The 27,611-nt window shown below is 60.2% G+C and overlaps 1 protein-coding gene across 1 annotated transcript; it reads right to left on the bottom strand.

The window, feature by feature from the left end:
• Positions 1 to 470: 470 nt before the first annotated feature.
• IL17REL (interleukin 17 receptor E like) lies at positions 471 to 14,367 on the bottom strand. The gene is made up of 16 exons (XM_069490966.1): positions 14,266 to 14,367; positions 11,553 to 11,580; positions 4,572 to 4,721; positions 4,238 to 4,347; positions 3,937 to 4,051; positions 3,675 to 3,719; positions 3,332 to 3,471; positions 2,905 to 2,976; positions 2,778 to 2,832; positions 2,222 to 2,385; positions 2,111 to 2,155; positions 1,794 to 1,851; positions 1,383 to 1,546; positions 1,073 to 1,153; positions 928 to 985; positions 471 to 652 (listed from the first exon to the last, which is right to left on the bottom strand). Exons 1-16 carry the CDS (start codon positions 14,365 to 14,367, stop codon positions 636 to 638), a joined length of 1,404 nt encoding a protein of 467 aa, XP_069347067.1. The 3' UTR covers positions 471 to 635.
• Positions 14,368 to 27,611: the final 13,244 nt, after the last annotated feature.

A 27,611-nucleotide genomic window follows, 5' to 3' on the forward strand; every position in this document is an offset into this window, starting at 1 on the left:
CCTGGGACCCTAGGACTGGCCCAGCATGGTGCTGGGGCTGTGGCAGTGGCTGGAGCCATCTGACCAGCAGGAGGTGAGCTTGGGTCCACATGCCAGGCCCCGGGGTGGCCACTGCCCCTTCGGCCGAGATCTACTGGAGATGACCTTTGCAAGGGAGTGGGACTCAGACTTGGCCAAAAGCCTTGCTGGAGGAGAGCTGGACAGGCCCGGTGGGTCCTTGTGTGTGGCAGGGTGCAGGCCACCCTGCAACTGCTGTGGCTCCGTGGAGCTGGGAGACATTACTGCATCCTGGCCCGGCCTGTTGGTGCTCCCTGGGGAGGGTCTCAAGTGCCCTGGGTGCCTGCACACCGGCCTCACCCGCCCTCCCACCTCTCCCACCTCCCCGGCTCTCCCAGTCCACCCTCCGCCCCAAGCCAGGTGAGTTTTGGGCTTGCAGGTGAGGTGCCAGCTCCAAGTGCTCCTGGATGGGGACATGAGGCCACACCCCTCAGCCATGCCCAGGCCCCGCGTGGTTAGCTCTGTCCACTAGCACAGTCCTCTCCTGGTGAGCCCTTGGTCCCGCAAGCCTGGGCCTCAGTGGCTAGGTGAGCCGAGGGACATCCCAAGTCGCTGGGCAGCGGGAACCAGAGCCCCAGTCAGGGGAGGTGGACACCTAGGGAGGAGGAAGCCACTGACAGAGCCAGGCAGGGAGGGGTGCCCGGGGGGCCCAGGGATGACAGGGACAGTGAGGCTGTGGGGCAGGGGCAGCCTCCACCTTGGCCCAGGAGCCTGGCCTGACTCCTGGCTGCGTGGCCCCTCCGCCCTCCTCCCCCGAAGTCCCCTGTTCGGTGCAGGACACCCAGCCCACCCAGCCCACAGTGAGAGGCAGGGCGCACCTAGGTCCAGCCCTCCACCCCCCACCCTGCACCCCCGATGCCTGGCACTCACTGCACTGGAGGTCGCACAGCTGCTGCGGGATGGAGAAGTGCACATCGGTCCTCACACCCTGCAGGCACAGGGGACACAGGGCCGGCTGGAGAGGCTGGTTTGCGTGTTCGCAGGCAGGCGGGGCTGATGGGGCAGCGCCACCCACCTGGATGCAGATGCCTGGGGCACAGACCTCTTCCCTGGGCAAGTCCAGGAAGGCAACCGCAGGGTCGGCAGTGGGGTCACCCTGGATCTGGGAGGGCAGGTCACAGGCAATGGGGGAGGGCTGAGCAGGCCACACTGTGTCCTTATCCCACATTCTCTGGCACCGCCACTGCCACCCCTCCCGCCCCTCCCCTCCAGGCGGGCCAGACCCCAGCCAGACCCCTCAGGGCCCAGGTGGGCCATAAGAGCATTGCAGGGAAGTGATGGGGTCTTGCCACCCTCCCCGGGGCGGTGCCCCCCACCCAGCTCACTGAGGCTGGAGAGAGGGGGCTGGCGGGCAGCGCTTGTTGGCAGGCAGGGAGCTGCGACTTCCCTCCGTGACACAGGCGCACCTGGAAGTGGGCGGGGCTGGGCGAGAAGAAGGCGGCGCGCAGGAGGCCGTGCTGGGGTGCTGGCTGCACCGCCATCTTCCAGGCTGCGGCGGAAGGGTGAGGTCCTCACTGGCCCAGCACCCCACCCACTTCACCTGCCCCGTCCCACTGGGCCTGACCCACCCACTTCACCTGCCCCACCCCACTGGCTCCCCCCCACTGGCCCAGCACCCTGGGGTCCTGCCGTCCTGGCCAACACAGAGCCGTGAAGCAACGGTGCTATTTGCTGCACACACCCCTCCCCCGCACTGGCCCCAGGCCAGCCCACCCCTGCCCCCCAGGAGCGCTCACCTGGGAAGCACCGTTGTTGGAAAGGGCACCTCACCTGGAACCCCAGGTTGGTGGAGAACTGCAAAGAGGGGTAAGGGGCACAGGTGTGGGGGACTGGGGCTGGGATGCGCTGGGCAGACTTCAGGGCTCCCAGGAGGCTTCCCTCCCGGAGCCCTCAGCTCCCCGCCGACAGATGAGGAGGGGGTCAGAGGGGCAGCTGGGAGGCAAGCCCCTCACCTGCTCCCTGCTCTGGTCTGCTGCCCCCCTCCCTGCCTCCTTGCCCTTGTCCCCTCCCCAAGCGTGGGCAGTGCCCGGGGTGGGCTGCACCAGCCACTCACCTTCAGGCAAAGCTGGGGCTGGGTGTCCACCAGCGGGTACAGCACCTGCGGGGGCTCCGGTCAGGGCCATGGCCATTCACCCCCACCCCCACCCCTGCCGGGGACACTCACTCTGCCCTGTGCCGGGCGGCTGGAGTGCTGCAGCTCCTGGCAGGAGGCCCCGGGGCCTGGGCGCCAGCACAGGCTCACACGACCACTCACGGGGCAGGCGGGCTCCCAGCTTAGCGCCTGGCTTCCCGGGTGGTAGTGGATGGCGTCCCACAGCACCTCCGTGTCTGCAGGGACCCGCCCCACGAACACAGGTCAGCGGGCCCCATGGCTGCCAGTGGGCCCACGGGGACCCACTGGAGTGACCTTGGGCCAGGGTTCAGCAGCAGTTGTCCTGCGGTCTCTGAGCCCTGGCCCGAGTCTCTGCATGCACGTGGTGGTGCATGTCTTGCGGGGTGCCTGGTGTGTGTCACTCAGCAGAGCCCAACGCAGGGCATCCCCCTGCGCCCCCTGGGTACCCCCAACACAGACGTGGCTGTTGGGGTGAATCAGGCCACCATACGTGCACACATGTGCACCCGTGCACACCCACTTCCATGTACAGGCTCTGCCCCTCGGGCGTCACGCGGCCCCGCCCATCTCGCACCCTTGTCCCCCTGGGGCACCACAGGGCACTTGCCGGCTTCAAAAGGGCACATCTGGATCCGCACGGCGTCGGGGGACGCAGGCCAGCCCTGCGGGAGGGCTGGGGTCAGCGCGGCCCCCCGCTCCCTTGTCCCCCCCGTCGAGGCCACACCCTCACTGACCTCCAGGCAGAGGCACGGCAGCGCCTGGCTGTAGGGCAGGGACACTGTCCGCGACGCGCTGTTAGCGGTCACCTGCCAGAGACGGGGCTGGGCGGCGGGCGGGGCCTGGGGCGTGGCCTGGGTGGGCGGGGCCCGGGGCGGGGAGGGGGGTCTGGGCCTGCGGTAGCGGTAGCGGTAGGGAGGGCAGGGGAGCGGGGCAGGGGAGCGGGGCAGGGGAGCGGGGCAGGGGAGCGGGGCAGGGGAGCGGGGCAGGGGAGCGGGGCAGGGGAGCGGGGCAGGGGAGCGGGGCAGGGGAGCGGGGCAGGGGAGCGGGGCAGGGGAGCGGTGGGGGCGCCTGGGCCTGCTCTAGGGGTGGGAGGAGTGAGGCGAGGCGGGAGGGCCCTGGGCCGGCCATGGGGCGGGGGCGGGGGCGGGGCGCGGGGCTCACCCGCACCGGGGCGCCGGCGTCCTCGCAGGTGAACCGCCGGAGGCAGAGCCGCACGTAGTAGTCGGAGCTCCCGGAGGGCTCCGGCACCTGCGCCAGGACGGCCTTGCGCCTTTCGTCCACCCGGTAGCTGAGCTTCCCCCCTGCAGGAGGTGGCAAGTCGCCAACGCGGGCTCCGTCTGTCTGAGAGCCCGATGGGGCGACCTCTGCTTGGTTCAGGCGGTTGAGAGACGCCCACCTGGGGCCGCATCAGGACTCCCCAAGTGCAGCAGAAGACCCCAGAGGGAGAGGCGGAGCCTGGGGGTCTTCCCGGGGAAGGTGTGACCCACGCAGGAGGGTGACTCACCGAAGCAGTCCGGCAGGTTCCTGCCCACGTCCTTCTCTGCACAGTCTGCAAATGCCAGAGGCAGTGGTGGGCCTGGTCACTCTGCCCTGGGGGCCATCCCCCCAGCTGGGCCTCTGGCCATGTGACCCCAGTTAAGCCAAAAGCTTTGCTGGGAGCTGTCCAGCGTGGGGGCCTGCCCCTGCCGTGGGTGAGACCCACCCAGGCCAGTCCAGTCCCTAGAGGCCAGAAGGCAGCTGTGCCCAGGCCTGACGTTGGGACCCACCTTCCACGTGGTACTGCCGGTCAAGCTGGACCCCGCAGAAGTGGGGGACAGTCCTCAGGGTGACGTAGAGGTGTTGGGCCACACTCACCTTGAAGCAGCTGAAGTGCACCTGGAGCTGGGCAGGTGCAGGTGTGAGCTGGGTGGACCCAGAAGCCACTGCCCAACCGCCCCAGCCAGCTCTGCCCCATGGCTGGAGTCCAGGGCTGGGGCCCAGGAGGAGGGGTGCCCATTCCTCAGGACCTGGTGGCAGAGCCCCAGGATGGGCCAGCAGGTCTGGGTCTGGGTCGGGCTCTGGCCTCACCTGCTGCCCCACCTGCAGCCGGCGGGAGGCCCGAGGCATGCGCACACTCTGACACTGCGTCTCCTGGGTGTGCAGGCTGGTGGAGCAGGCCTCCAGGCCCCGCAGGCGCTCTGGGGAGGACCGGCCGGCGGGCGGTCAGGGCAGGGCTCCCCCCACCCCATGGTCATCCCTCTCCCCTGGCCTCCTCCTTGTGAAGTGCAGTTAGCAGGGTCCCTCCCAGCACCCAGGTCTTGGCTGGGACTGAGGGAGCCCCCAGTCCCCCGCACAGCCCTCCCGGCCCCACTCCCAGCAGTCAGCCCAGTCCAGGCTGGCCACCCCTGAAGCCACTGCTCACCATGCAGGGTCACGGAGGCACGAACACGCAGGACTAACGAGCAGCCGTCGTCGGGGGTACACTTCATGGCAGTGGAGAGTGTCAGGGTGTCCAGGACTGCGCTGGACATGGACGTGGGGAGTGGCCGGCAGAAGCTGTTAAAAATATCCCCTGGGGTGGGGGGAGGAGGGTGAGGCCTCAGGGTTCCAGGTGCCTGGGAAGGGCTTTGTGGGTGGTGCAGTGACGGGGGAGAGCCCTGGGGTTGCACAGTCTGGCCCCAGCACAATCGGGAAACCAGCCCCCCACCCCTGAGCCCCTGGAAATGTCTGTAGGACCCCCGGAGTGGGGCCAGGTTGGGAAGCAGGCTGCCCACCCGTCTGCCTCTGAGCCGGCGCAGCTGCTGCCCCCCCGGCCAGCACTGGGGGCAAAGGAGCCCACCTCTGACTCACTGGCAAGCCCCAGTGCCACCGTGCAAAGACGAGCAGCAGAAAAGGCCAACTCAGGCCTGCCAGGGACAACTTGTACATGCCCTTGAGGCACTGCAGCCTGGGGCGCAGTGCACAGGCACACAGCTGCACCCTCACAGGTAGGACTCGCCTTCGGGCCGTGCCCAGGGCGTGAGCAACCGCGGGGGACCAAACGCCAGGTGGGGCAGCCTGGCCTGACGTGGGCAAGCTGGAGTGGAGTCTCGCTTTGGGCGCCGGGCTGAGCAGCATCTGCCGCCTTTGGCCAGGTTTGCAAGTGGCACTCGGGGTGGAGGCCACGGGGCCGTGGAGCCCCGGCAACCCGCTACTCCATGGGAGGAGGATGGCCGCCAGGGCGCGGCTGTTACTGGACGGATCCCACGCTTAACACGGCACCTGGTCTCAGAAACCACAGGCTCAGAGGGCGATGGGATTGAGCGGTCTGAACTGCTCATGGGAAAGAAATCCAACAGCTACGAGTTCCCACCGTGGCCAGGACATCACAGGGGTCAGATTCACCCTCCTGCTTGAAACAGCCAGGAGACTGAGACAAAGTGCACGGTGTCAAGACTGCGGACAGGAGAGGCACCAGGGAGCCCTGCGAGCCCCCCAGGCCGGGCTGCGGGCGGGGAGCCCCGGTGGAGCTGGCAGTCCCGGGTTGAGGACCTTCGTGAGGAGCTCAGGAGGAGCAGGGCGGCCGGGTTTTCAGGACAGAGCTGGAGGGAGAGCACGGTGCAGGGAAAGCACGGTGCAGGGAGCCTGGGGATATTCACTTTGCGGAACACTCCGCACACCCATGTGCGGGCACCACCAGAGGCAGGAAGGGGCCCCCTGGAAAGCCCGAGAGAACGGCCTTCGCGCACACAGCCTGGCCAACAGCCCCGCTCCCAGCCGGGCGAGAGACCTGGTCACACGGCGCCGTGCGCAGGAGTCTCGCCCTGGGAGAGGCACCACTGGTCTTCGCCTGAGCGAGGCTCCGGCCCGGCCTGGCAGACCTAACACAAGGCCCCAAAAGATTACGCTGCTTCCAAGAAACGTGACTGTATTCCAGACAAAGGCTCAAGGACATTTGTAGGAATTGTGAAAAGTATTGTTTTGTCCCTGCCGTCTAAGGAAAAATGACAAGCCGTGCAAAGTGTCAGGAAAACCACCCATAATGTGAGGATAAATCAATTAATTAAAACTAAGAGTATCAGCACAGACATTAGAATGAGCAGATGAGAACATTGTATTCGAACGTGTTCAAACAGTTCATTATAGACACGGAAGACACAAAAAAGACCCAAATCCAATTTCTAGAGGTGAAAAATGCACCGTATAAAATTAATAGCAGATGAGACTCCGCACAGAGGGGGGGAGAGGGAGGGGAACTTGGAGACAGCCACAGAGACCACCCAGGAAGCAGAGAGAAATGACAATGACAGAACAAAGCATCTTGAGCAATGGGACATCTTCCTGTGACCTCATATACGTGTGATTGGAGTCCCTGAAGGAAAGGAGGAAATGGGAAAAAATAAACTCCAAGAAATGATAGAAATTTTCCAAACTTGATGAAAACTCTAAACTCAGATCCAAGAATCTCAAAGAGGGCCCAGTACAAGAAACATGGAGAAAATCGCACGAAGGCACATCAGAATCCGTTTCCTCGGAACGATGACAGTTATAAAAGCCACCTCAGGAAAAAAGGCATGTTGTGCACAGAGAGACGTGAACAAGGACGGTGGCGAACGTCTCGCTGGGGACCACGTGAGTGAGAAACGCCTCCAAACACTGAAGGGCAAAACCTGGCGACCGGGCTGCTCCACCAGGGAGAGGTCTCGTCCGGGACGGAGGTGACGGAGGCCCCAGCCCACGGAGCTCCGGGAATTCACCTCCCGAGACCCCCAGGGCAGCGGCCAGTCCTGCTGGTCGAGGGAAATGGTGGCGGAGAGAAACGGTATCAAAGGGATGAAGAATGTCAGAAATGGTGACGCTCTGGGTAAATACACCAGAGAGTAGTATTTTCTTATCTAAACATGTTTAAAAGAGAATTGACGGTTTAAATAAAAACAATAACGTGCTGTAGGTTTTACAACAGGCAAAAGGAAAGGTGTGAGAACAACAGCACAAAAGCCCGGAGGAGAGAAATGGAACCGCCCTGTGCTGTCTTGGGCTCCGCGTGAGGAGCTGCAGTGTCGCCTGGAGGCCGAGCACGCATGTTCGTGACGTGTATTATGGGGCCAGAAGGAAACGTGGCTCATTGTAAGATAAATCGTATAAAGATAAGAACGGGCTCTTGTCCCAAACGAAGCTGGCACAGTGAGGGGAGGGTGTACAGACTGAATTATCTGTGGCACGAAATAAAATTCACTGTTACTTTGTAGAAATAACCGTGACCCTAAAATTCACCATAAAGACTTAGAAATAAATACATTTTGCCTCAAAATAAGGCACACAACTAGTACCCACAGAGTCGTACCGTAAGAATGCCCAACAGGCCCTCCGAGAAGGAGAAATAGGAACCCGAAAGGAAGAAGTGGTCACAGACAGGAACCGCCAGCACAGGGGCCGGGAGGATGCGGTGGGGAATCCAAATTAGCACCGACAGGGGAGGAGGCTGGAGACAGATTCTGTGCGTTTAAAAATAAGCCGGGAGTTACATTTCCTGCGCTATGCTAGACCAGGCTGTTTGGACCAACTCTACTGCCGAAAACAACTGATTATGCTGGAGAAAAAAACATATGTATATATAAAAAACTTCTTTAAAACTTGTGAGAGCTGAGGAAAGAACATGAGGCCAAAAACAGGGAGGCTGAGTGGTGGCTACGCCTATAATCCGAGCTCTGGGAGGCTGAGGTGGGAGGATTGCTTGAGGCCAGGAGTTCGAGACCAGCCTGAGCAAGAGCGAGACCCCATCTCTACTAAAAAAAAATTAGCCAGGCATGGTTGTGCACACCTGTAGTCCCAGCTGCTTGGGAGGCTGAGGCAGGAGGATTGTTTGCACCCAAGAGTTTGAGATTGCCGTGAGCTAGGCCGACGCCACGGCACTCTACCCGGGGCGACAGAGCGAGACTCTGTCTCCAAACAACAGCCAGGGAGGTGGAGGAAAGCAAGCACAGGAGGCCACTTCTGCAGGGGCTGGGGACTGGGTCCCAACCAGTGGGAGCTGAGGGCCTGGCGGGGGGCACAGACCAGTGGCATCACAGAGGCCCCGGCGTCACACAGGGGAGAATTTCCCCGTATTAAGCTGGGTCTCACCCTGGGTCGGGGTCAGAAGAGACCTACCCTCTCCCCAGAGCCCCGGTGCGTGGGAGGGTTGCTCCGGGCAGGGCAGGGTGGGCAGGAAAGCCTCCCCGAGAGCCCAGGACGCGGGTGGGTCTGAAAACCGATTCGCAGGCCAGGTCTGCACCACCAGGAAGATCCAGAAAACCTCGGTCTGTGCGGGTTCCTGGCGGTCGGGCACCAGAGCTGGGCCCGGCTCAGAAACAAACGTGAGCCCAGCCCAGCCTGGCGGGAAGACCTGCGTCCCAGGCCCAGGTGTTTCTCAAGGTGCTGAGCGTGCAGAGTTAAAGGTAAACACACACCCCAGGAAACCAAGCCCCGAGAGTGGAAACCCACGGAAAAGACAGGCCACAGGGTCCTCCCGTAACAGAAGAGTCAGCTGTGGATGACAGACCAACCAAGCGAGAAAGACAGGCTTGGAAATACGCAAAGTGGGAAAAACCATAAAGATGGACCAAGCACGCTTGAAAAGAACAAACAGAACTGCTGGAAACAAACCCAAACCCACCGTAACAGAATTTTTTTTTTTGAGACAGAGTCTCGCTCTGTTGCCCGGGCTGGAGTGTGAGGTGCGATCACAGCTCACTTCAGCCTCCAACTCCTGTGCTCGAGCGATCCTCCCGCCTCGGCCTCCCAGAGCTGGGACTACAGGTGTGACCCACCTCGCCTGCCTGTAACAGAAATTTAAAACACGACAGAGGATTTTAAGAGCAGGCCAGGTGGTACTGGGGAGAGAACAGTGACGTGGAAGAAAGACAGAATGACGGCGAATACAGACGTGACATTAGGGTCCGTGAGGAGTGGATTAAAATGCCTCAGCTGTGTTGATGGGAAGAAGAGGGAGAGAGGACGGGCAGAGGCGGTATCCGAGATGACGGCTGGGTTTTCCAGGTCTCACTTATGAACATGTTGCAAAATCCTAAGTAAAATTTTAACAAATGGATTTAACAATATGTTAAAAACAAGACCAAACAGGACTTATTTCAGGGCTCCAAGTGTGGTACAACACCGGATAATCTATCAATAACATTCACCTCATTAAAAGATTAAAGAAGAAAAACTATATGATTATCCTCACAGATGCAGAAATTTTTGCTAAAATTCAACACCTCTTTATGAATGTTTAGCAAACTAGGAAGCGAAAGGCAGCCCTTGGTCTAGATCGGGGACATCTATTTCAAATGCCCAGTGAACTTGACACTTAATGAGAAAGCTTTGGAGTCGTTGCCGTTAACACCAAGACGAAGACGAGGCCCCTCATTCCGCGGTTTCCTGGGGACCGACCAATGCCCGAAGGTCCTGGCAGCCCACCCCACGCTGACCAATGCCCGAAGGTCCTGGCAGCCCACCCCACGCTGACCAGTGCCCAAAGGTCCTGGCAGCCCACCCCACGCTGACCAGTGCCCGAAGGTCCTGGCAGCCCACCCCACGCTGACCAGTGCCCGAAGGTCCTGGCAGCCCACCCCACGCTGACCAGTGCCCGAAGGTCCTGGCAGCCCACCCCACGCTGACCAGTGCCCGAAGGTCCTGGCAGCCCACCCCACGCTGACCAATGCCCGAAGGTCCTGGCAGCCCACCCCACGCTGACCAATGCCCGAAGGTCCTGGCAGCCCACCCCATGCGCAGGGTTGTGGACTGTCATTGTCTGCAGAATATGTGAGCGCCTAGACACAGAACGTAAGAGACTCAACAGGAAATCTAGTAGGAATAATACTGAGATTTTAACAAATGTCTTGGATACGAGAACAATATACCAAGATGGTGTTGCTTTACGACAGCAAGACCCAGAACATGTAATAAAATAAGGAAATCATTTCAGTGTCCTTCACTCTCTGAAGAGCAAAAGTAAGTGCTTTGAGGAAAACCTGAATAAACAGAAAGGCTGGAAGACCCAGCTCTGATAAGATCTCATTTCTGCCCCAAATCGGTCAATAAATTCAATATAATCCCAATCAAAATGCCTGCTAAAATTTTCAGGAAACAACAATCAAAAATTCATACTGAAGAGTGAAAGTATAAAATGAAAAGCCCCTTTAAAACCCTTTTTTTTTGTAAAAAGGGAAACAGGCACAGAAGGTCACTCTACAGAAACGGTCCAGTGAACTGGGAGACGGCACCCCGGCCCCACCCCGGCCCCACCCCGGCCGCCAACCCGCCGCGGGAGGAGCCGCTGCCCTGACTGCCAGGTAATCATTTCGCTGCATTTCTGTGTGTTTTTCACCCAAACGCGCCTGTCCAGACATCACAGTCGAGTCTGGACGGCGGAGCAACGTCCGTGAGAGTCTAAGGCACGAAGAGTGTGTGTGAGCCGGGGCATCAGACAGGACGTGGCACTCAGACAGGGCGGGGCACAAAGCCACCGCAGACACCCTGGGCCCCGTGGGAGGACCCCAGGGCAGCAGGGCCACCTGGCTCCACGGCCCACACGGAACGGAGCTGCCCTCCCCAGCGCGGCCCGGCTCAGGGCTCAGCGAGGGATGCGGAAAGGTCCGGAACACGGGGCTGCGCCTGCCCCATGTGTCCATCATCCCCTTGCTTAAGCTGAGCGGCCCTGGAGGAAATACCATCTCTTGAGGTGAAGAAGCACTTAAGTAAAGTGTAAGTCATCTCTTTGGTATTTTTCCTTTAAATTCAAGTCAAAGTAAATAAAATATTTTAAATGACGTAGGTAATTTCATTTGTATAAAATCATTTTATCTGTGTATCCCACTAACTGTACACTTGCCTACAGACACATTTAGAACACAGTTTTCCTGCTGTAAATTGTGTTTATTTCTACACGGGCTGCGGGGTGAGCTTCAGCCCCCTCCTCGCGTGTTCTGCATCCCGTGTAGTCCTGGTGCGAACACGGGCACTGCTTGCAAAGACAGTGACATGGGTTTTTGAGACTGCAGTGGGGTGTCATTTTTGCCTCGGGAAACAAAGTTTGACAAGAGGAAATGGGTTTCCAGGCAGGGCTGGGGGTGCGACGGGGTGTGACGTGGCCGTGGCTCTGGAAGGGCAACGTGGCCTCGTGCGGCAAACAACTTCCACCTGCAGCAAGACCCCGCTGGCCCTGCCCGTGTGCGCCAGGCCTGGGCAGGGCTGTCCTGGCTCCGTGAGGAGGCCTGGGGACGCCTGTGGGATGGCGGCTCACCCTGCTCGGGAGGGGACCCCTGCCCAGGTGGCGCAGGGCACACCTGCCTCCCCAGGGGACCTCAGAGCCGAGGGACTGGGAGGGCAGCAGGTGCGTGACCAGGCACGGAGCCACCCCCACCCAGAGGCAGGATGTACTCACGGTTCGTGCCGCTCTTGCAGGCGAAGCCCTGGGGACAGAACACGAAGGGTGAGCGGCTGAGGGCAGCACGACCCCCTCTCGTCCCACCTCTACCCAGCACGGGTCGCGCCCCCGTCCTGCGCCAGCCCTGCCCCACTCCCTGGGGGGCCTGGGGTTGCCCTCAGCATCGGGGGGCTGGCCTGGGAGAGCGAAGTCAAGGCCGGGACTCGGCTGCCCCTTAGGGAGTGTGGCCCTGGGACCCGGCCCTGCCTCCACAGCCGCCCCTCCCCGCCCACTGTTCACTCGTTCAGCAGGTAATGACGGAGCCTGTGGAAAGCCCCGTTCCACACCACGCTTTTGGTTTTTCTTTCTTTTTTTTCTTTTGAAAGACAGCGTCTCCTTCTGTCACCCGGGCTGGAGTGCAGTGGCGTCATCACAGCTCACAGCAACCTCCAACTCCTGGGCTTAAGCGATCCTTCTGCCTCAGCCTCCCGAGTAGCTGGGACTACAGCCATGTGCCACCATGCCCAGCTAATTTTTTCTATTTTTAGTTGCCTAGCTAATCTCTTTCTATTTTCAGTAGAGACAGGGTCTCACTCTTGCTCAGGCTGGTCTCGAACTCCTGAACTCAAGCGATCCTCCCGCCTCAGCCTCCTGAGTAGCTGGGACTACAGACGCCACCACACACCACTATTTTTTCTATTTTTTATAGAGATGGGGTCTCACTACGTTGCCCAGGCTGGTCTCGAACTCCCAGTCTTAAGCCATCCTTCTGCCCCAGGCTCCCGAGGTGCTGGGACTGACTTGAGCCACTGCACCTGGCCCCCAGTGTATTCCTGTCCCACCCCAACTCCTGCCTGCGTGGGGGAGGATCCAAAGAGGGGAACTAGACTTGAGGACAGAGGGCCCTGGACTTGTGACCAGACTCTGTCGGGGCCGAAGGGCCTGTGGGGAACAGCTGCTCCCGGCCGGCCTGAGGTGTAGCTCGCGGGGACTCAGGGAAGGGTGGGCTATGGCTCCCCTGCCGAGCACTCTTGCAGCCAGGGGAGGGTCTCCTGTGGCCACGGGAACCCAGAGCTCCCAGGGATGCAGGAAGAGGGACCTTCAGGGACAGAGGAGTGGCTGCCGCCTCCCCACACGGGGTTTTCCGTTGGACTTCTCGGGGCTTCCCAGCAGCGGGGCACAGGGGTGTCTGTGGGGCCCCCAAGGCCTGCTGAGCTGGGAGAGGAAAGATGCCAGCAAGGGGCTGGGGGAGCGGCCACTTCCAGCCCAGGACAGTGGTGGTGGTGGCACAGGGAGGCAGGGAGTCCCCATGCTGTCCCCTAACTCAGCCCACCCCTCCACCCACCCCCTGCCCTGCCCCAGCTGCCGGAGCCCAGTCTCTCTGCCCTCCTCTCCCCTCCTGGACCCCAGTGTCCCCAGCAGGGCACGGAGTTCGAAGTGCGTCTGGGCCTGGCAGGGGCAGCGCAGGGGCCCTTTCCAGCTCCTTCCTCTGGGCCCCCATTGCCTTAGACCCCCTCCCCCGCCCTCACCCTCTTTTCTCAGAGAGTTGAGTGCTCAGTCCCCAGCCCTTGGTCCTCCTGTCCTGTCTGACGTGGGACAGGTCCACAGGTCCATGACACCTCAGCACAGGCCCCGCCGGACACGCGGGCTGTACACCCAGCACCACCCCCGCCCCCCATGCCTCGTAGCTTCCAACACCTGCATTTACAGTTGAGTTTCCTCCCCCAAATCCCGGCCCCCAGGCCCCCCCCACTCAGGAAACACCCCCTCCATCAGCCCAGAGGCTAATCGCGCTCTGAGGGCTCATCTGTGATCCCTCCCACCTCTGCCCCCCCTTCCCACCTCCACTGCAGGTGCGCCCAGGCCACCACCCTGCCCACCCGAACCTGCCGGTCCCCTCCACACCCACCAGTTCCCACCAGCAGCCAAGGGGAGCCTATCCCAGTCTGCACCCTTCCTGGTCCCTCCCGATGCCCCTGTGGCCCTGCACCCTGCCCCGAGCCTGACCAGCCCACCCCGCACCCCAGCCACTCGAGCCCTCGGTCAGATACTCTCCTAAGCTTGTGGACCTGCCTGGGTGTCCCCTAAGTGTCCCCTGTGGCAACCAGGCCATCGCCTCTGAAAGGCACATCTTGCTCCCTGCCATCCCCCCTACTGGGAACAGTGCACACAGCAGGTGCTCAATAAGTACCCCCCACCCCCATGACATCTTCCGTGTTCTTTCCCTGGCTGTGTCCCCTCTGTGCCTGGGCCAGTCTTGGGCACCGGGGCCACTTCCTGGGCCGTGCCAGGTACACTTCTTGCTGTAGGTGCTGAGGGCCACCTCTCCCGCTCCCACAAATGGTCCCAGCACCATTTGTCACCTCACGTCCTCCCCTGTGGCTCCCCCCAGGGCTGAGATAAGCTCATTCCCGAGTGTTTCCTTAGCAGTGTCACACAAGCCCGGATGACCCGGAGCCCAGCACCCTGGGTGACGCAATACCGTTCCACAAACAGCCCAGAGGGGCTTCCTGGCCACCCTTCCAGCAGGACCTGTGAGGCGACAGGCCGTGGGAGGGCTGGGCTTCCAGCTGCCAGGCCAGGCCAGGCACCTCCCAGGGATCCCGGCTGCCCGGTTCCCACAGCCTCCCGTCACCGCCGCTGCCTCAGTCTCCCCAGCCCCTGCACCCTTCACCTGTCTGTGTGCGGCATGCCATCCCGGTGCCCACCTGTGGAGAAACCAGGGCCTCACCTGAGAACAGGAGAGGCCACATTCCGAGACCCGGGGGATGGCCAGGCCCCGGTACGTGCCCCAGGCCAGGCAGAGGAAGGCGAGTGCTGGCCCCGCATGCATCTGGCTGAGAGCGGGGTGGAAGCGTCCAGGCCGACCCACAGCTCCAGCCCCAAAGACAAACAGGAGCTGCTCCCTACAGCAGGCAGGGACACTCCGCCTCCTGGTGAGACAGGGCCTATGGGAGCCGGCAGGGGCAGCCCCCAGACCTGCCCACTGGCCAGGGGCTGACACACTCCGCCAGATCACATGGAGTTTCCAGGCTGCCAAAGGAAGCGTCCTGAGACCTTGAGGCCTTGGGGGTCCCAGGTAAGTGGGTTCCCCAAGGGGCTGGCCGGTGGAGCAGGGCTGGCTCCGGGCCTGTGAGGTCAAGGGGCCTTTTGTGTGCACCCCCATCACTCAGGTGTGTGTCCTGACCACGGGGACAGTAGTCAGTGGCTCTGCTGAGCTCGGCTGGGCAGAGGAGAGGCAGCATCCCGGACCCCTGCACCTGCTGGCTTCACGCCAACCCTAAGGGGGTGCTCCCTCCTGGGACCTGAGACTCCCCCCACGTCCCCAGGGCCCCCCTCCCAGGGCAGCGCCCATGGGCTACTCCAGGCCTAGCTTCTGCTCAGGGAATTGCTCCACACTCGTTTTCCAACTTGAAGCACTCTGTGCACAGGCAGGTTTCTGGGCAGAGGCTCACTGCACCCTGTCTGCCTCCTGCCCCTGCCAGCCCCGTGCAAGGCAGTGGAAGAAGAGAACCACAGTGTGCTTCTGGGGCGCCCCAGGCTCCTCCCTCCCCGACAGCCCAAGGCCCGTGTCCAGCCCTCTTCCTGCTGCAGCCGAGCAGCACAGGGGCTCCCTGCACCTGCCTCTGGTCCTGGGAGGGCACTGTCCCACGTGGGGGGGCATGGGGAGGGGTGTCTGGCTGGAGAGCCAGGTCCCATGGGGTGTGCTGGGCCTGTGCAGGGCTGGGGTCCTGCCTGGAGCCCCAATAAGGCATCCGAAGTTTTGAGGGCAGCACCACCCCCAGGCTGGGGGAGGACACGGGCCTGATCCAGCGGACTCAGGTCAGTCAGGAGGGAACTCGGGAAGGCACTGAGGGGGCGTCAGCCCCAGGGGATGGAACACAGCAGGACTCACCAGCTGCCCATGACCTCGGACCCCATCCTCCACCCGCCCGGTGCCACAGCCCACCGCCCAGCCTCCCACACACCTGGGCCGGCACCTCCACCCTGCCCCGCCTGGTCTAGAGCACTTGGTGGGCTGGGACTCCTGTGGTCGCTGCTGGGCGCTGGGCACCCTGCCCCGTGCTGCCAGTGAGCAGCGTGCCTGGGGCCCCAAGCGCCCAAAGCCAGCCCCCATGCCGGACAGCACATCAGCAGGCTGGCATGTTGGGGGGGCCCGGAAGGCCAGGCTTTGGTCACCCCACGGTCCTAGGCCTGCCAGGCCCTGAGACAGACGACCAGGGCACCTCAGCCTCCCTCCACCAGCCTCTAGGACTTGCAGCCTCCAGGAAGTGCCACAGGTGCTTTCCTACAGCAGTGGGACAAGTGGGGACTGCTGTGCCGTGGCAGAGGTCTCCAAAATGACTTCTGTGCCACTCACATTCTGAGCCCTTCTCTGTGGCCTTTCCAGGACAGGCCCACCGACCAGGTGACACACCTGTCACCCTAAACAGGCTATCCCAGCGCCACAATGAAGTGGCCACAGGTGACCACACAGGGGAGAGGGGCTGGTGCTGGTCTCAAGGCCCAGAGGAAGACCCTGGGACCGCTGCCCCCGCCCCTGCCCCCGCCCCCTCTCCAGGGGCCTCCTGTTCTGTTTCCGAGTGCTGGGGGATGTGGACCCTCCCAGTGTCCACAAAGACCTGGCCCTGGGGACTCCTTGGCAGCCCTTGTCCTGTGCAGGCTCCAGCGACTGGGAGCACCCCAGCCTGGGGGACCAAGGAGGCCTTGGGGACTCTCTCCACACCTGGGTCTCCCACACGGCCCACTGACCACCAGCAGGCCCAGGAGTCCAGCTTTGATGGAATCCAGGAGACATGACCTGGGGCCCCTTCCCACCCCCCACACAGCTCCAGGTTGGAAGGAGACACTGGGGTGCAAACAACCTGGACCAGCTCAGCGAGACTTTTGTTGAATAAATGAGTGAATAAGCGATGAGTGTCCTGTCTGGGACCTCTGGCTGGGAGGCAGGAAGGGCACCTTCCCAGGATCAGGGGGCGTCCTGGGTGCCAGCAGGTCTCGCTCTGTCCTGTCCTACAGCAGGGCAGGGCTGGGGACTGGATGCGGCTGGGGGCACAGGGGCTCTGCAGGCAGACAGGTGCAGGCACCGGGAGAGGGCGGGCTCCGTAAGAAATACCAGGGTGAGATCGCGCGATTTCTCTAAAATAGCTCTGTATACAAGGTCCGTCGTCTACGTGCAGGTCTCCAAGGCAGTCAGCCGCGCCAGCGGGCCGCGGGGCTCGGGCTCGCGTCGTCGGGGTCCCGTCCTCGTCCGCGCTGGTCCTCGTCACGGGCTCCACGGGCTGTCGGCCCGGCCGCCGAGAGGCACGAAGGAGGAGCCGCGCAGGACGGCGGCGCAGAAGGAGCGGCAGCGCTTGCACGGCCCGGCGAGCGGCGAGCCCCGGCACACCAGGCACGGCGGCCGGCTGGCCCTCGGCGGCCCTGCGGAGAGAGGCGGCTGAGCCCGATCGCCGCGTTCCTCTTCGCCCCCCGCCCGGACCGCCGCCTTCCCCCCATCTCCCGACCGAACCACCCCGTGCCCCGCCGCAGACCTGGCCCCCAACGCCGCCCCGACCGCGTCCCGCTCCGCCCCCTCCCGGACCGGCCGCGGCGCGCCCGCACTCCGGCCCACGCCCTCGGCCCACCAGCCCCGGAAACCACGCCCACCGGGCCCCAGACCACTCCCACCACGAAGCCACCCACGCCGTGCCCGGAGGCTGAGGTCACGCCCACCAACCCAGACCACGCCCTCCAGTCCCCGAGACTACGCCCCGCGGCCAGTCCCTGCTGGCTCCCGAGCCCACGCGCGTGCGCACTGCCTGCCCGGCCTCCCCAGCGCCGGAGAACGCAGGCCGAGGGGCGGGGCGTCGGGCCTCGCGGTGCTCCTGGGGAGGGGTCTCCCTGGCCTGCTCCCCCTCCCTGGGGACACAGGCGGGTCCTGCTGGAGAAGTTCTGGGCAGCGAAGCCCCCGGGAGGCCGCGGCAGCCGCCCAGGGCCCCTGAGCAGCCTGGCCCTGCTAAGGCCAGAGCAGGGGACGCTGCACCCGCAGGGACCCGCCAGGCAGCCCCATCACGCCTCCGCCCTCCCAGCAGCGCCGAAACCGCGTTTTCTCCCAGGCTTTCTGGGGTCTTAACCCATCCCCCGCACCGGGAGGCAGCCATGCTCAGGGGCCCAGGGGCCAGGTGACTCGGGGAAGGGCGGCCTCCACGCCAGCACCCTGTGCACCAGGGCTCAGACTCCTGGTGCTGAGGACCTGTCCCCACTGCACCGGGACCAAGACGGGCGGTGGGCACAGGCCAGATGCCAGAAGATGGGGCCAGGCCCGCAGGTGGGGCAGGAAACAGACTGGAGTGCAGGCACTGGGTGCTCCAAGAGCGACCGTGAGCCTGGCCCTGTGTGAGGGGACACCCCTGCTGGCCACCCAGCACGCAGATGCCTCAGAGGTGGGCCTGGTCTGGGGTTCCCAGTGGAGCTGTGAGACCGCAGCCCCCAGCCTGTAGTCAGACGTCACCCAGGGCCCCGGGGCTGCTGCAGCCCCAGACGCTGCTGGACGGAGCCGGCCACAGGCCAGGCATCATGTGGTCCCGAGTGTCCTGTCCTCCGTGGGCTCTGAGGTGCCCGCTGTGATGGGAGAGGGTAGGCAGGGGCTGTACACTGCCAGGCTGGGCACCGGTGGGCCACCCCCCACGTGTGGGAGCTGCTGCTTCACGAGGACATTCTCGTGGCTCCTGGGAGCATCCCAGGTGAGGCAAGTCCAACAGGTGCAGCCGTGCAGCCCCTTCACAGCCTTCGCCCTGCAGCTGTCCTTGGGTCTGTGGCCAGCCCTCCTCGGAGAGTGGGGTAAGCCTGTGCCCCCCTACATGCTGGGGCGCATGAGTCAGCCCTCAGGCTGTCCAGGCTTGGAAGGATGGCCAGGGCAGGGACAGGAGGTTCCCAGGGCAGAGGAGGGGGGGCACTTCCCGGGCTCTCCCAGTCCCCTGGCAGGACACTCTCCAGCCAGAGCCTGTAGGCAGGGGCACCCGCTGCAAACTCTCAGGCTGAGTCACTTCCATGGGGTGGGGGGTCTGTGTGGGGTGGGGTCCCCAGCACCTGAGCAAAGCAGTCCACAGCTTCCTGGAGCCTCGAGCAGGAACTGGGCTACCACAGAGGAGGGGAGGGGGTGTCTGAGGCCAGGTCCTGCCCTGTGTCTGTGCTGCATGAACAGAGCTCCCGCCAGCTGTCCACACCAGCGGTGAGGGGCCTGGGCCCTCTGAGGGAGCGGGAGGGGGGGGTCTGGGGCCTGGCCCCAGCGCTGGGTGGTGGCAGACATGGGCAGAGGCACCAAAGTGGGGGCGGGGCTGGGGTCCAGACCAGCCCTCCTGGGAAAACAACCAAATGGGGCATAAAATAGGAAAAGCATTTCTTGAAAGCAACAAAAAGCTGGCAAAATAGTCAGGAATGATCAGGCCCAAGCCAGGGGAAGGTGGGCCCCTGGGAGATGGAGCCCCAAAGAACCAGAGCCCAGAAGCCCCTCGCTCTGAGGCTTTGCCAGCCAGGCCCACCTGCAGCTCTGGGCCGCAAGGACTCATGGCCAGTGGGCACAGGAGAGTGTCCCCAAGAGGGGTAGGAGGCCCCCCAGTAAAGCAGCAACTCCCAAGGGGCACACCCTCGGTGCAAGGGCGAATCAAAACGCACCTTCCCCCCGGGGGCCTGTGAGGAAATTGCCAGAACAGCCTTGTGGGGCGGGATGGCCTCGGGGCACCCGCCCAGGACACTGGGCTGTGGGTTTGCAGTGGGCCTGAGCGTCCTCCCTGGGGGCCCGACAGAGGGCAAGGCCACGCTCTGGAGCGAGGCCCCTGGCTGTGGAAGGGACGCAAGGATTCCCCACGGGCAGTTTTTAAAGAAAATGCGCCGTTCACGGTAAGACGTGAGCGCCGGCTCCAGCGCAGGCACAAAGCCTTCGACGGTCGGCATTACCAGGCGGCGTCAGACGGTACAAACGCGCTACAGGACTTCAGACGCCATTTAGAAATTATAGGCACGGAAAAGAAACTATAAAGAATGACCAAGTAATTGTATTAAAAACTAGAACATCCACGAATGCAAGCTATAGCGACTGAAGCCCCGACGACCGTGGACGGCGAGCATTCTAGAGTAAGCAGCCGACAGGCGAGGAGGCGTTTCCGGAACGCGGCTCAGGGACCCCAGTAGGTCAGACTGATCCGTGCGAGATCCAGATCTAGGGAGAGAGAGCCGGAGGGTTCAGCAACGTTCAGCCTGGACTGCAGGGGCAGGAGGTAGAACGTGGTGAGGCGGTGTTTGAAGAGATGGCGGCTGAGACCCCAAACTGACGAGTGATGCCTACGCACAGGCCAAAGGAGTCCAAAGAATTCCCAGTTAAATAAATAAGATTAAAATCGCACACCCAACGGCACCGTACTAAAACAGGCGCTCACCTGGGACAGGGCACAGAGGGTGACGGGGGGAGGAGGAGGGGGACCTTCGATGCACAGAAGAAAGTGGCTCCTCCCTGGACTCCTCCCGCAGAGACGCCCTGTCACCACCGTGTGGAAAAGACATGTGCAGACCGAAAGCCCATCTGAGTGGGCACCGCCCATGCCTCCCCCTGGCACTCCCACGCCAGCGGAACACGCGTGCCTCCACGCGGGGTCTGGGACCCGGGAGGAGACGGGCGGAGGGGAGTGTGTGCGGGTGAGTCTGGAAAACCGCGCACACGCAGGGAGAAGGGCGTCTGGCAGAGTTTTAAATAACACTGTTAAACCGTCTGACAGCAGCGGTGAGTCAGGAGTGGGGACTTCAGTTTTCTGAGCCTCAGGTGGTATTTTCTGGGTGGGTGTGAGTGGGATCCTCCTTACTTTAGACCCGGATAAGGTAAGCGTGCAAGCAGTCATTCCGGGGCAGCCACTAAAAGATCAGAAACAGCGTGTAACCTCCACACCAGAAGAGGGAAAAACTGAAATGAGAGAAAAATAATCAAAAATAAGGCAAGAACAGAGAGAAAAAGGAACAGAGAATGGATGAGGTCAACAAAAATTAAATGAAGTCAGATGGTCGATACTGTGGCCATCGGGCTCCAAGACGCCCCTGTGACCCCCACCTCCTGGCACTCAGCGCTTGTGCACGCACCCCACGCTGCGTCGGGGTCATGGCAGCAGCGGTGGCGTGTGGCGTCTCTTGCGAGGCTACAAAGACTTGTGACCCCAGTGGGCTCTCTCAAATCTCTCTCTCTGGAGGAAGCCAGTGCCATGTTGAGAGGACGCCCAAGCAGCCCTGCACGGGGCCCACGCCCAGCCGTGTGCGGGCGCTTCGTGGAAGTGGGTCCCCTCGGGTGAGGCAGCCCAGCGACACCCTGGCTGCCCTCAGGAGCCCCCTTGAAGCAGCACCGCTCAGGTAAGCCGCTCTTGCATTCCCGACCCGCAGAAACCGCAGAAACCGTGTGGGACGATAAACGTTTGTTGTTCTAAGCACTCTGTTTTGCAGTGATTTGTTATTCAGCAATAGATTCATGTAGAATCCATGTATACGTAAAATTGCATTAAATGTGAATGTCAAATACACTGGTTAAAAGACCATCGTCAGTTTGGAATTTTATCCAGAAAAATATCTAAAACATAAGATTAGAGAATGATGAAAGAAAAAAATATAACAGGCAAATTCTAATAAAGTTAATAACAGAGGCTAAAATAGCTAAAGCGGGATTGACAGAATTACAAAAAAACCCGGATGCATCCCCAAAGACTCTTTCATACTTTGCTTAGTCATTGATAGAACAAGCAGACACAAAAAACCAATATAAAAAAATGAAAGATTTCAACAACACAATAAACAAATCTGCCCCAACTTATGCTTAACGATTTCAGAATTTCACATTATTTACATGGAGAAACATTTACAAAAACTGATCACATAAAGCAACTCAACAGATTTCTGAGTAGTGAAGTAATGAACAATGGTCTCTGAGCAACATACAATTAAGCTAATGGGAAAAAAGCTAACTGTAAAACCTGATGCCAGTGCACTTACAGGAAACCAATTTCTAAATAACCGAGGGATCAAAGAACAAATTGTCATGAAAATTAGAAAATATTGAACTGAATAATACCAAAAATGCTACATTTCAAAAGTGTTCACGTTCCATTAAAGTAGAAAATAAAGGGTCTCCGATGAGACTGACCAGAGGGGCCGGGAGGAAGGCACAGTACCCAGGGTGAGGGGTAAGGACGGAGACGTCAGCACTGCAGAGGTCGAAAGGCTAGAGAAGGGACGTGGGGCTGACTGGACGGTCACGATCAGTCGGTGCCACTCGGCACAGCAACAGAACGGGGAAGACCCCACACGACTGCCAGGGGATGCCGCAAAACGTCTGACAAATTCAACGCCAGCCATGATTAAAAACAGAACCTCCAAAACAACTCTCAGCAAATTAGGATAGAAGGGAGCTTCCTCCAGCGATAACGTGTGTTTGTGAAAAACCTACAGCCAACACCACAGCTGAGGACCCCTCCCCCTCAGCACGGGAGGTCCCAGCCGGTGCCATGCAGCAAGAATAAGACACAAAATGCACAAAGATCATAAAGGAAGAAGTAAATGGAACATATTTGCAGGCCGGGCGCGGTGGCTCACGCCTGTAATCCTAGCACTCTGGGAGGCCGAGGCGGGTGGATCGCTCAAGGTCAGGAGTTCGAGACCAGCCTGAGCAAGAGTGAGACCCCGTCTCTACTATAAAAATAGAAAGAAATTATATGGACAACTAAAATATATATAGAAAAAATTAGCCGGGCATGGTGGCGCATGCCTGTAGTCCCAGCTACTCGGGAGGCTGAGGCAGTAGGATCGCTTGAGCCCAGGAGTTTGAGGTTGCTGTGAGCTGGGCTGACGCCACGGCACTCACTCTAGCCCGGGCAACAAAGTGAGACTCTGTCTCAAAAAAAAAAAAAAAAAAGAACATATTTGCAGGTGACGTGATTATGTAGAAAATACAAAGGCATCTACGAACTACTGGAACCAAGAAATGACTTTGCCAACACTTTGGAATACAGTGTCAATGTACAAAAACAATCGCATTTTCTACATTTGAGCAACGAACAACTGGAAAATAAAATTTCAAATACCATTTATGAAAGTGTCAACATTTAATTATAAAAATAAATTTATAAAAGTATCAAACATACACCAAATACCTATGAATAAATTTAATGAAAACTACCTAAGCAAAAAGCATTGCGTAGAGAAACTAAAAGATACCTACATAAATGTTGAGAGATAGCATGTGCAGAGACCAGAAGCTTCGCTATTGTAGACTGTCAGTTCTCCCTAAAATGATCTATTGATTTGATGCAATCCCAATAAAAGTTCTTTTTGTAGAAACTGACAAGCTGATGCTAAAATTTGTATGCAAATTCAAAAGACATAGAACAGCCAACACAATTTTGAAGAAGAAACAAATTTTTTCTTCAAAACAAAGAACTTGTGCTATCACATTTCAAAACTACGATCGCTGAGGCGGCTCGGTGTTGACATCAGTGCAGGTGAACAGGTGGCCGGGGCGGCAGGGACACTGCGGATGCGCCCACCAGAGAGTGTTTTGAACGAAGACGCCCGAGCAGGTCGTGGGGGAAGGATGCCGGAACCCCTGGACGTCCACAGGAGAACGAAGTGGATCCCGGCCCCCGCACACTAGGTTAAATACAGAGACAAACCTCTAAATTCAGTGTTTTACCTGGGAAGCATGAATTGCAACGCAGGGCACACGCAGACCAGGGGGCCTTCGGTGTGTCTGAAGAACAAGGAGAACGTTAGAGTTCATTGGAAAGAGAAAAGCTACACACTGTTGTGAAATAAGTTTCACTGCACTAGTGCGGTGTTGGGTGCCGGCAAGCTCTGACTGGTGAGTGACGGTGGGTAAAACCGGTTTTAGAGTCGCAGCGGATAACGTCAGCAGCTACTGGTCGTAGGACCCTAGCAGGCTGCTTTACTGGCCGGGCTTGTGGAAAATTTACTTTTGGGGGCAGGCGCTGTGTGCCCTGAGTGTTTCCCAGCCCCTCGGCTCGGATTCAGTTGGGTACAGCAAGAACGACCCAGGCTGTATGACTAACTTTTACAGCACCATGCACGAGCATTCATTCAAGATGCCTCACAGACCAAAATGTGAAAGTCAAAACCACAAAGCTTCTAGAAGGAGACACAGAAGAGCATCTTCATGATGTCGGGGTAGGCAAAGTTATCTCAGACTGGATGCCAGAGCACTAGGCACACGGGAAAACCAATCAACTGGACTTCATGAAATAGTTCTCCCCTTCAGAAGGCATCACTGAGAAAGCAAAAAGGCCAACCACAGACTGGGAGAAAACATTCCCAATACGCATCCTGACAACTAAACATACAGAATATGTAAAACTCACTACAAGTAAATAACCAAAAGACAAACAACCTGATTTAAAAACGAGAAAAAGACTTAAAGCACTTCACCCAGAAAGATACCTGAACAGCTAATAAACGTATGAAAAAGTACTTGGTACGGCTAGTCGTCAGGGAAATGCGAATTAAAACCACCATGAGACGCCACTGCACCTACCCGAATGGCTAAAAATGCGAAGTCTGACGACACCCAGTGTGGGCAAGGACGTGGGGCGACCGGAGCTCACGCTGCGGCTGGGAGAGCAAGATGTCGCAGGTGTGGCGGAAACGCCAACGGGAAATCTCAGCACTGTCGTGACCTAGTGATGCCACGTCTGGGCACCGAGCCAAGACCTGAGTGGATGTGTCCACGTAGACACTCGCACAGGAACGGTCAGAGCAGCTTTATTTATCACAGCAGGTCGGACAGCTTGGCACACCCATGTGGGGACACGGCACGCCCACACGGGGACAAGGGACACCCATGTGGGGACACGGCATGCCCACACGGGGACACGGGACACCCACACAGGGACACGGCATGCCCACACAGGGACACGGGACACCCACACAGGGACACGGCATGCCCACACGGGGACAAGGGACACCCACGCGGGGACACGGCACGCCCACACAGGGACACGGGACACCCACACGGGGACACTGCATGCCCACACAGGGACACGGGACACCCACACAGGGACACGGCATGCCCACACGGGGACAAGGGACACCCACGCGGGGACACGGCACGCCCACACAGGGACACTGCATGCCCACGCGGGGACACGGCATGCCCACACAGGGACACGGGACACCCACACGGGGACACGGCATGCCCACACGGGGACAAGGGACACCCACGCGGGGACACGGCATGCCCACACGGGGACAAGGGACACCCACGCGGGGACACGGCATGCCCACACGGGGACAAGGGACACCCACACGGGGACACGGCACGCCCACGCGGGGACACGGCACGCCCACACGGGGACACTGCATGCCCACGCGGGGACACTGTTCAGCAAGGAGAAAGAGCACGGGACTGGCACACGTGGCAGCGGCTGCATCTCAGACACAGAAGGACGCACACTCTGATCGCTCCTGTGAGAAGTATAAGAACAATCGAATGTCCGGTGACTTAAGTTGAACGGTGACTGTCTCTTTGGAGGGGCGTGAGGAAGCAGGGAGGGGTGGGGATGTCCTTAGCGTGATCCCGGTGGTTGCGCAGGTGCAATGCGTGTGAGACTCGTCGGGCTCGTGCAGCTGAGATCTGCCTTCCCTGCGTGCGGGTCGCGCCCTCACAGTGTAGTGTGAAGACACGCTGTTTACTAGGCATTAAAAACCAACAAATACCAAGGGGAAACTCTAACGAAAAATGTGCCGGACCTCTGCCCTGAAACCACAGCACACCACTGAGGAAATCAAAGACCTCAGCAAACGCAGTAGATCCTGACCGTGGTTCGAGAGACTCAATACAGAAAAAGATGTCGGTTCTCCCCAAGGCAGTCTGCAGATTCGAGGTGGTCCCAGTCCCTTTCCAAGCGGACAAGCCGACTCTGACATGCACACGGAGCTGCTGGCACAGAGTGTGCTTCCTTGTCCCGCAGTGGTCACGGCCAGGTGACCCGCTGTCACCCACAGGCGTCTTGCAGCAAAGGCTCCGAGCCGTGGCTGGCTGGGTCTCAGGGAACAAACATGCCCCGGGCAGCCCCTGTCCTGGGGACGAGGGTCACGTGGCGCTGGCCTGACCCACCTGGTGGCCGGGAAGCGTGCCCAGCTCGTCCCTGCTGAGCGAGGCGTGACCGAGATGTGTCGTGCGCGCAGAGCGGGAGCTGTCCGCTGTGCAAGGCAGACGCGAGAGCAACCTGACCCGTGCCGTGGTGGAGGCCTCAGACCCGCAGCACCGGCTTCGGCACCCGCAGTGGGTGCCGAGGAAGCTGCCGTAGCTCCGGGAAAGGGGAGACCAGTGTGAGGTGGTGGCAAAGCTCCAGGTTAAACTGCGGTGTGTGGGGACTCGCAAGGCGGAAATTCTACCTGGTGTTAACAGATTGGCCGCAGGGCAGTGGGCTCCCAGGCAGAGCGCCGGTGGCACAGGCTGGTGCATTTGCATAGAGGTTGACAAAACCTTTCCCCGTCTGCAGGGAACTTGGCATCAGGCCAATCCTCTGGCTCTCCCGCTGGTAACCGGACAAACGTGCACAGAAACCACTTTGGTGGGCAACACTGCTCACAGCACAAATGACCCCTGGTGGGCAGAACACATCGGGACAGACAAGCCGCTGGCCTTCCCGAGTGACCCTGTGACGGGGCGTGTGCCCCACTGGCCTTGCCTGCAGAGCTGTTGCAGGAGGGACATTAGCGTCTGGGCGAGCAGCCTCACCCCCTCGAGGCTGAGTGGGCGTCTGGGAGGTGACAGCACCTGAGGGCAATGAGCACAGCTGTGTGCACGCGTGTGAGGACCCCACGTGCCCCGCAGGCCAGCCGTGTCCTCGTCCCACGTCCTTCTCGCGGATCTGAGGCCAAGAGCAGCCCATGGAAGTCCCGTGAGTCTGCTCGGCTGAGGATCCGGAAGAGCCTGGCAGGTGTGTAGGGAAGATCTGGCAGAGCTGAGGGGACGCGGACAGCCCGGAAATACTGGAACCTGCAGACCTGACGCATCAAACAAGTTCTCATCTCAGTCCAGGGAAAGACAAAACTGAGAAATGCTCTAGGCAAAGGCTGGCCTCGGTGGGCGACCAAGGCGAGGGTGGTGGCTTCACGCTCTGTTAGGACCTCAGGAGGGACGCAAGCGGCGCCCAGGAGGTCCCCCGGGACAGGACAGCACCTGGAGAGGCAGCCACAGACTTTGCCCCTGACAGCTCGGGTCCCTGTGGCTGAGTTTAGAGAGGGGGACGAGTCTTGGAAAGTATCATGGGGTGGATTCTGGTACGCAGACTCGGCCGGATTGAAACACCTTAAATTTTCTTTTGGAAGAGTCACGCTGGCAGAAGTGCTGTGAGCCCGGACCAAGGACGTCCGTGCTGTGCGACCTCTGAGCCCGGCTTCCTAAGCGGAGCAGGCGGAGAAAACCGCTCAGTCCCGAGAATTCTCCACATTCTGTCTGGGATGAGGCCGGGGAGGGCGACGGAGGAGGAAGTCCTGCCGGGAAGGTGGGCGAGGAGCTGTCGGGAGCGGCACCAGGGCATCATCACACAGTCCCTGCTCCCAGGGAGGGACACGGTTTGCCCCACGGGATTCTAAATGCTACGGACCAGCGGCCACTGCGTGTGTCGCCACGTCACCTTCCACGTGTATTGATGCAGCGACACTGCCCCGTCCCACCTCGTATGGTGAGTGTGTGCGTGTGTGTGTGTGGTGTGTGGTATGTATGTGGTGTGTGTATGGAATGTGTGGTGTGTGTGTGTGAGTGTGGGGGCAGTGTGTGTGTGTTGGTGTGGTCTGTGTATGTGGTGTGTGTGTGTATGGAATATGTAGTGTGTGTGTGGCATGTGGTATACATGTGGTGTGTGTGAATGGAACGTGGTGTGTGTGTGTGTTGGTGTGGTCTGTGTATGTGGTGTGTGAATGGAATGTGGGGTGTGTGTGTGGTGTGTGGTACGTGGTGTGTGTGAGTGGAATGTGGTGTGTGTGTGTGTGTGTAGGGAGTACGTGTATATGTGTGTGTGTGTGCATGTAGATAACTTGTGCAGGGAGAGA

The sequence above is a fragment of the Eulemur rufifrons genome, chromosome 16 (genome assembly GCF_041146395.1).
Source record: "Eulemur rufifrons isolate Redbay chromosome 16, OSU_ERuf_1, whole genome shotgun sequence".
NCBI lineage: Eukaryota > Metazoa > Chordata > Mammalia > Primates > Lemuridae > Eulemur > Eulemur rufifrons.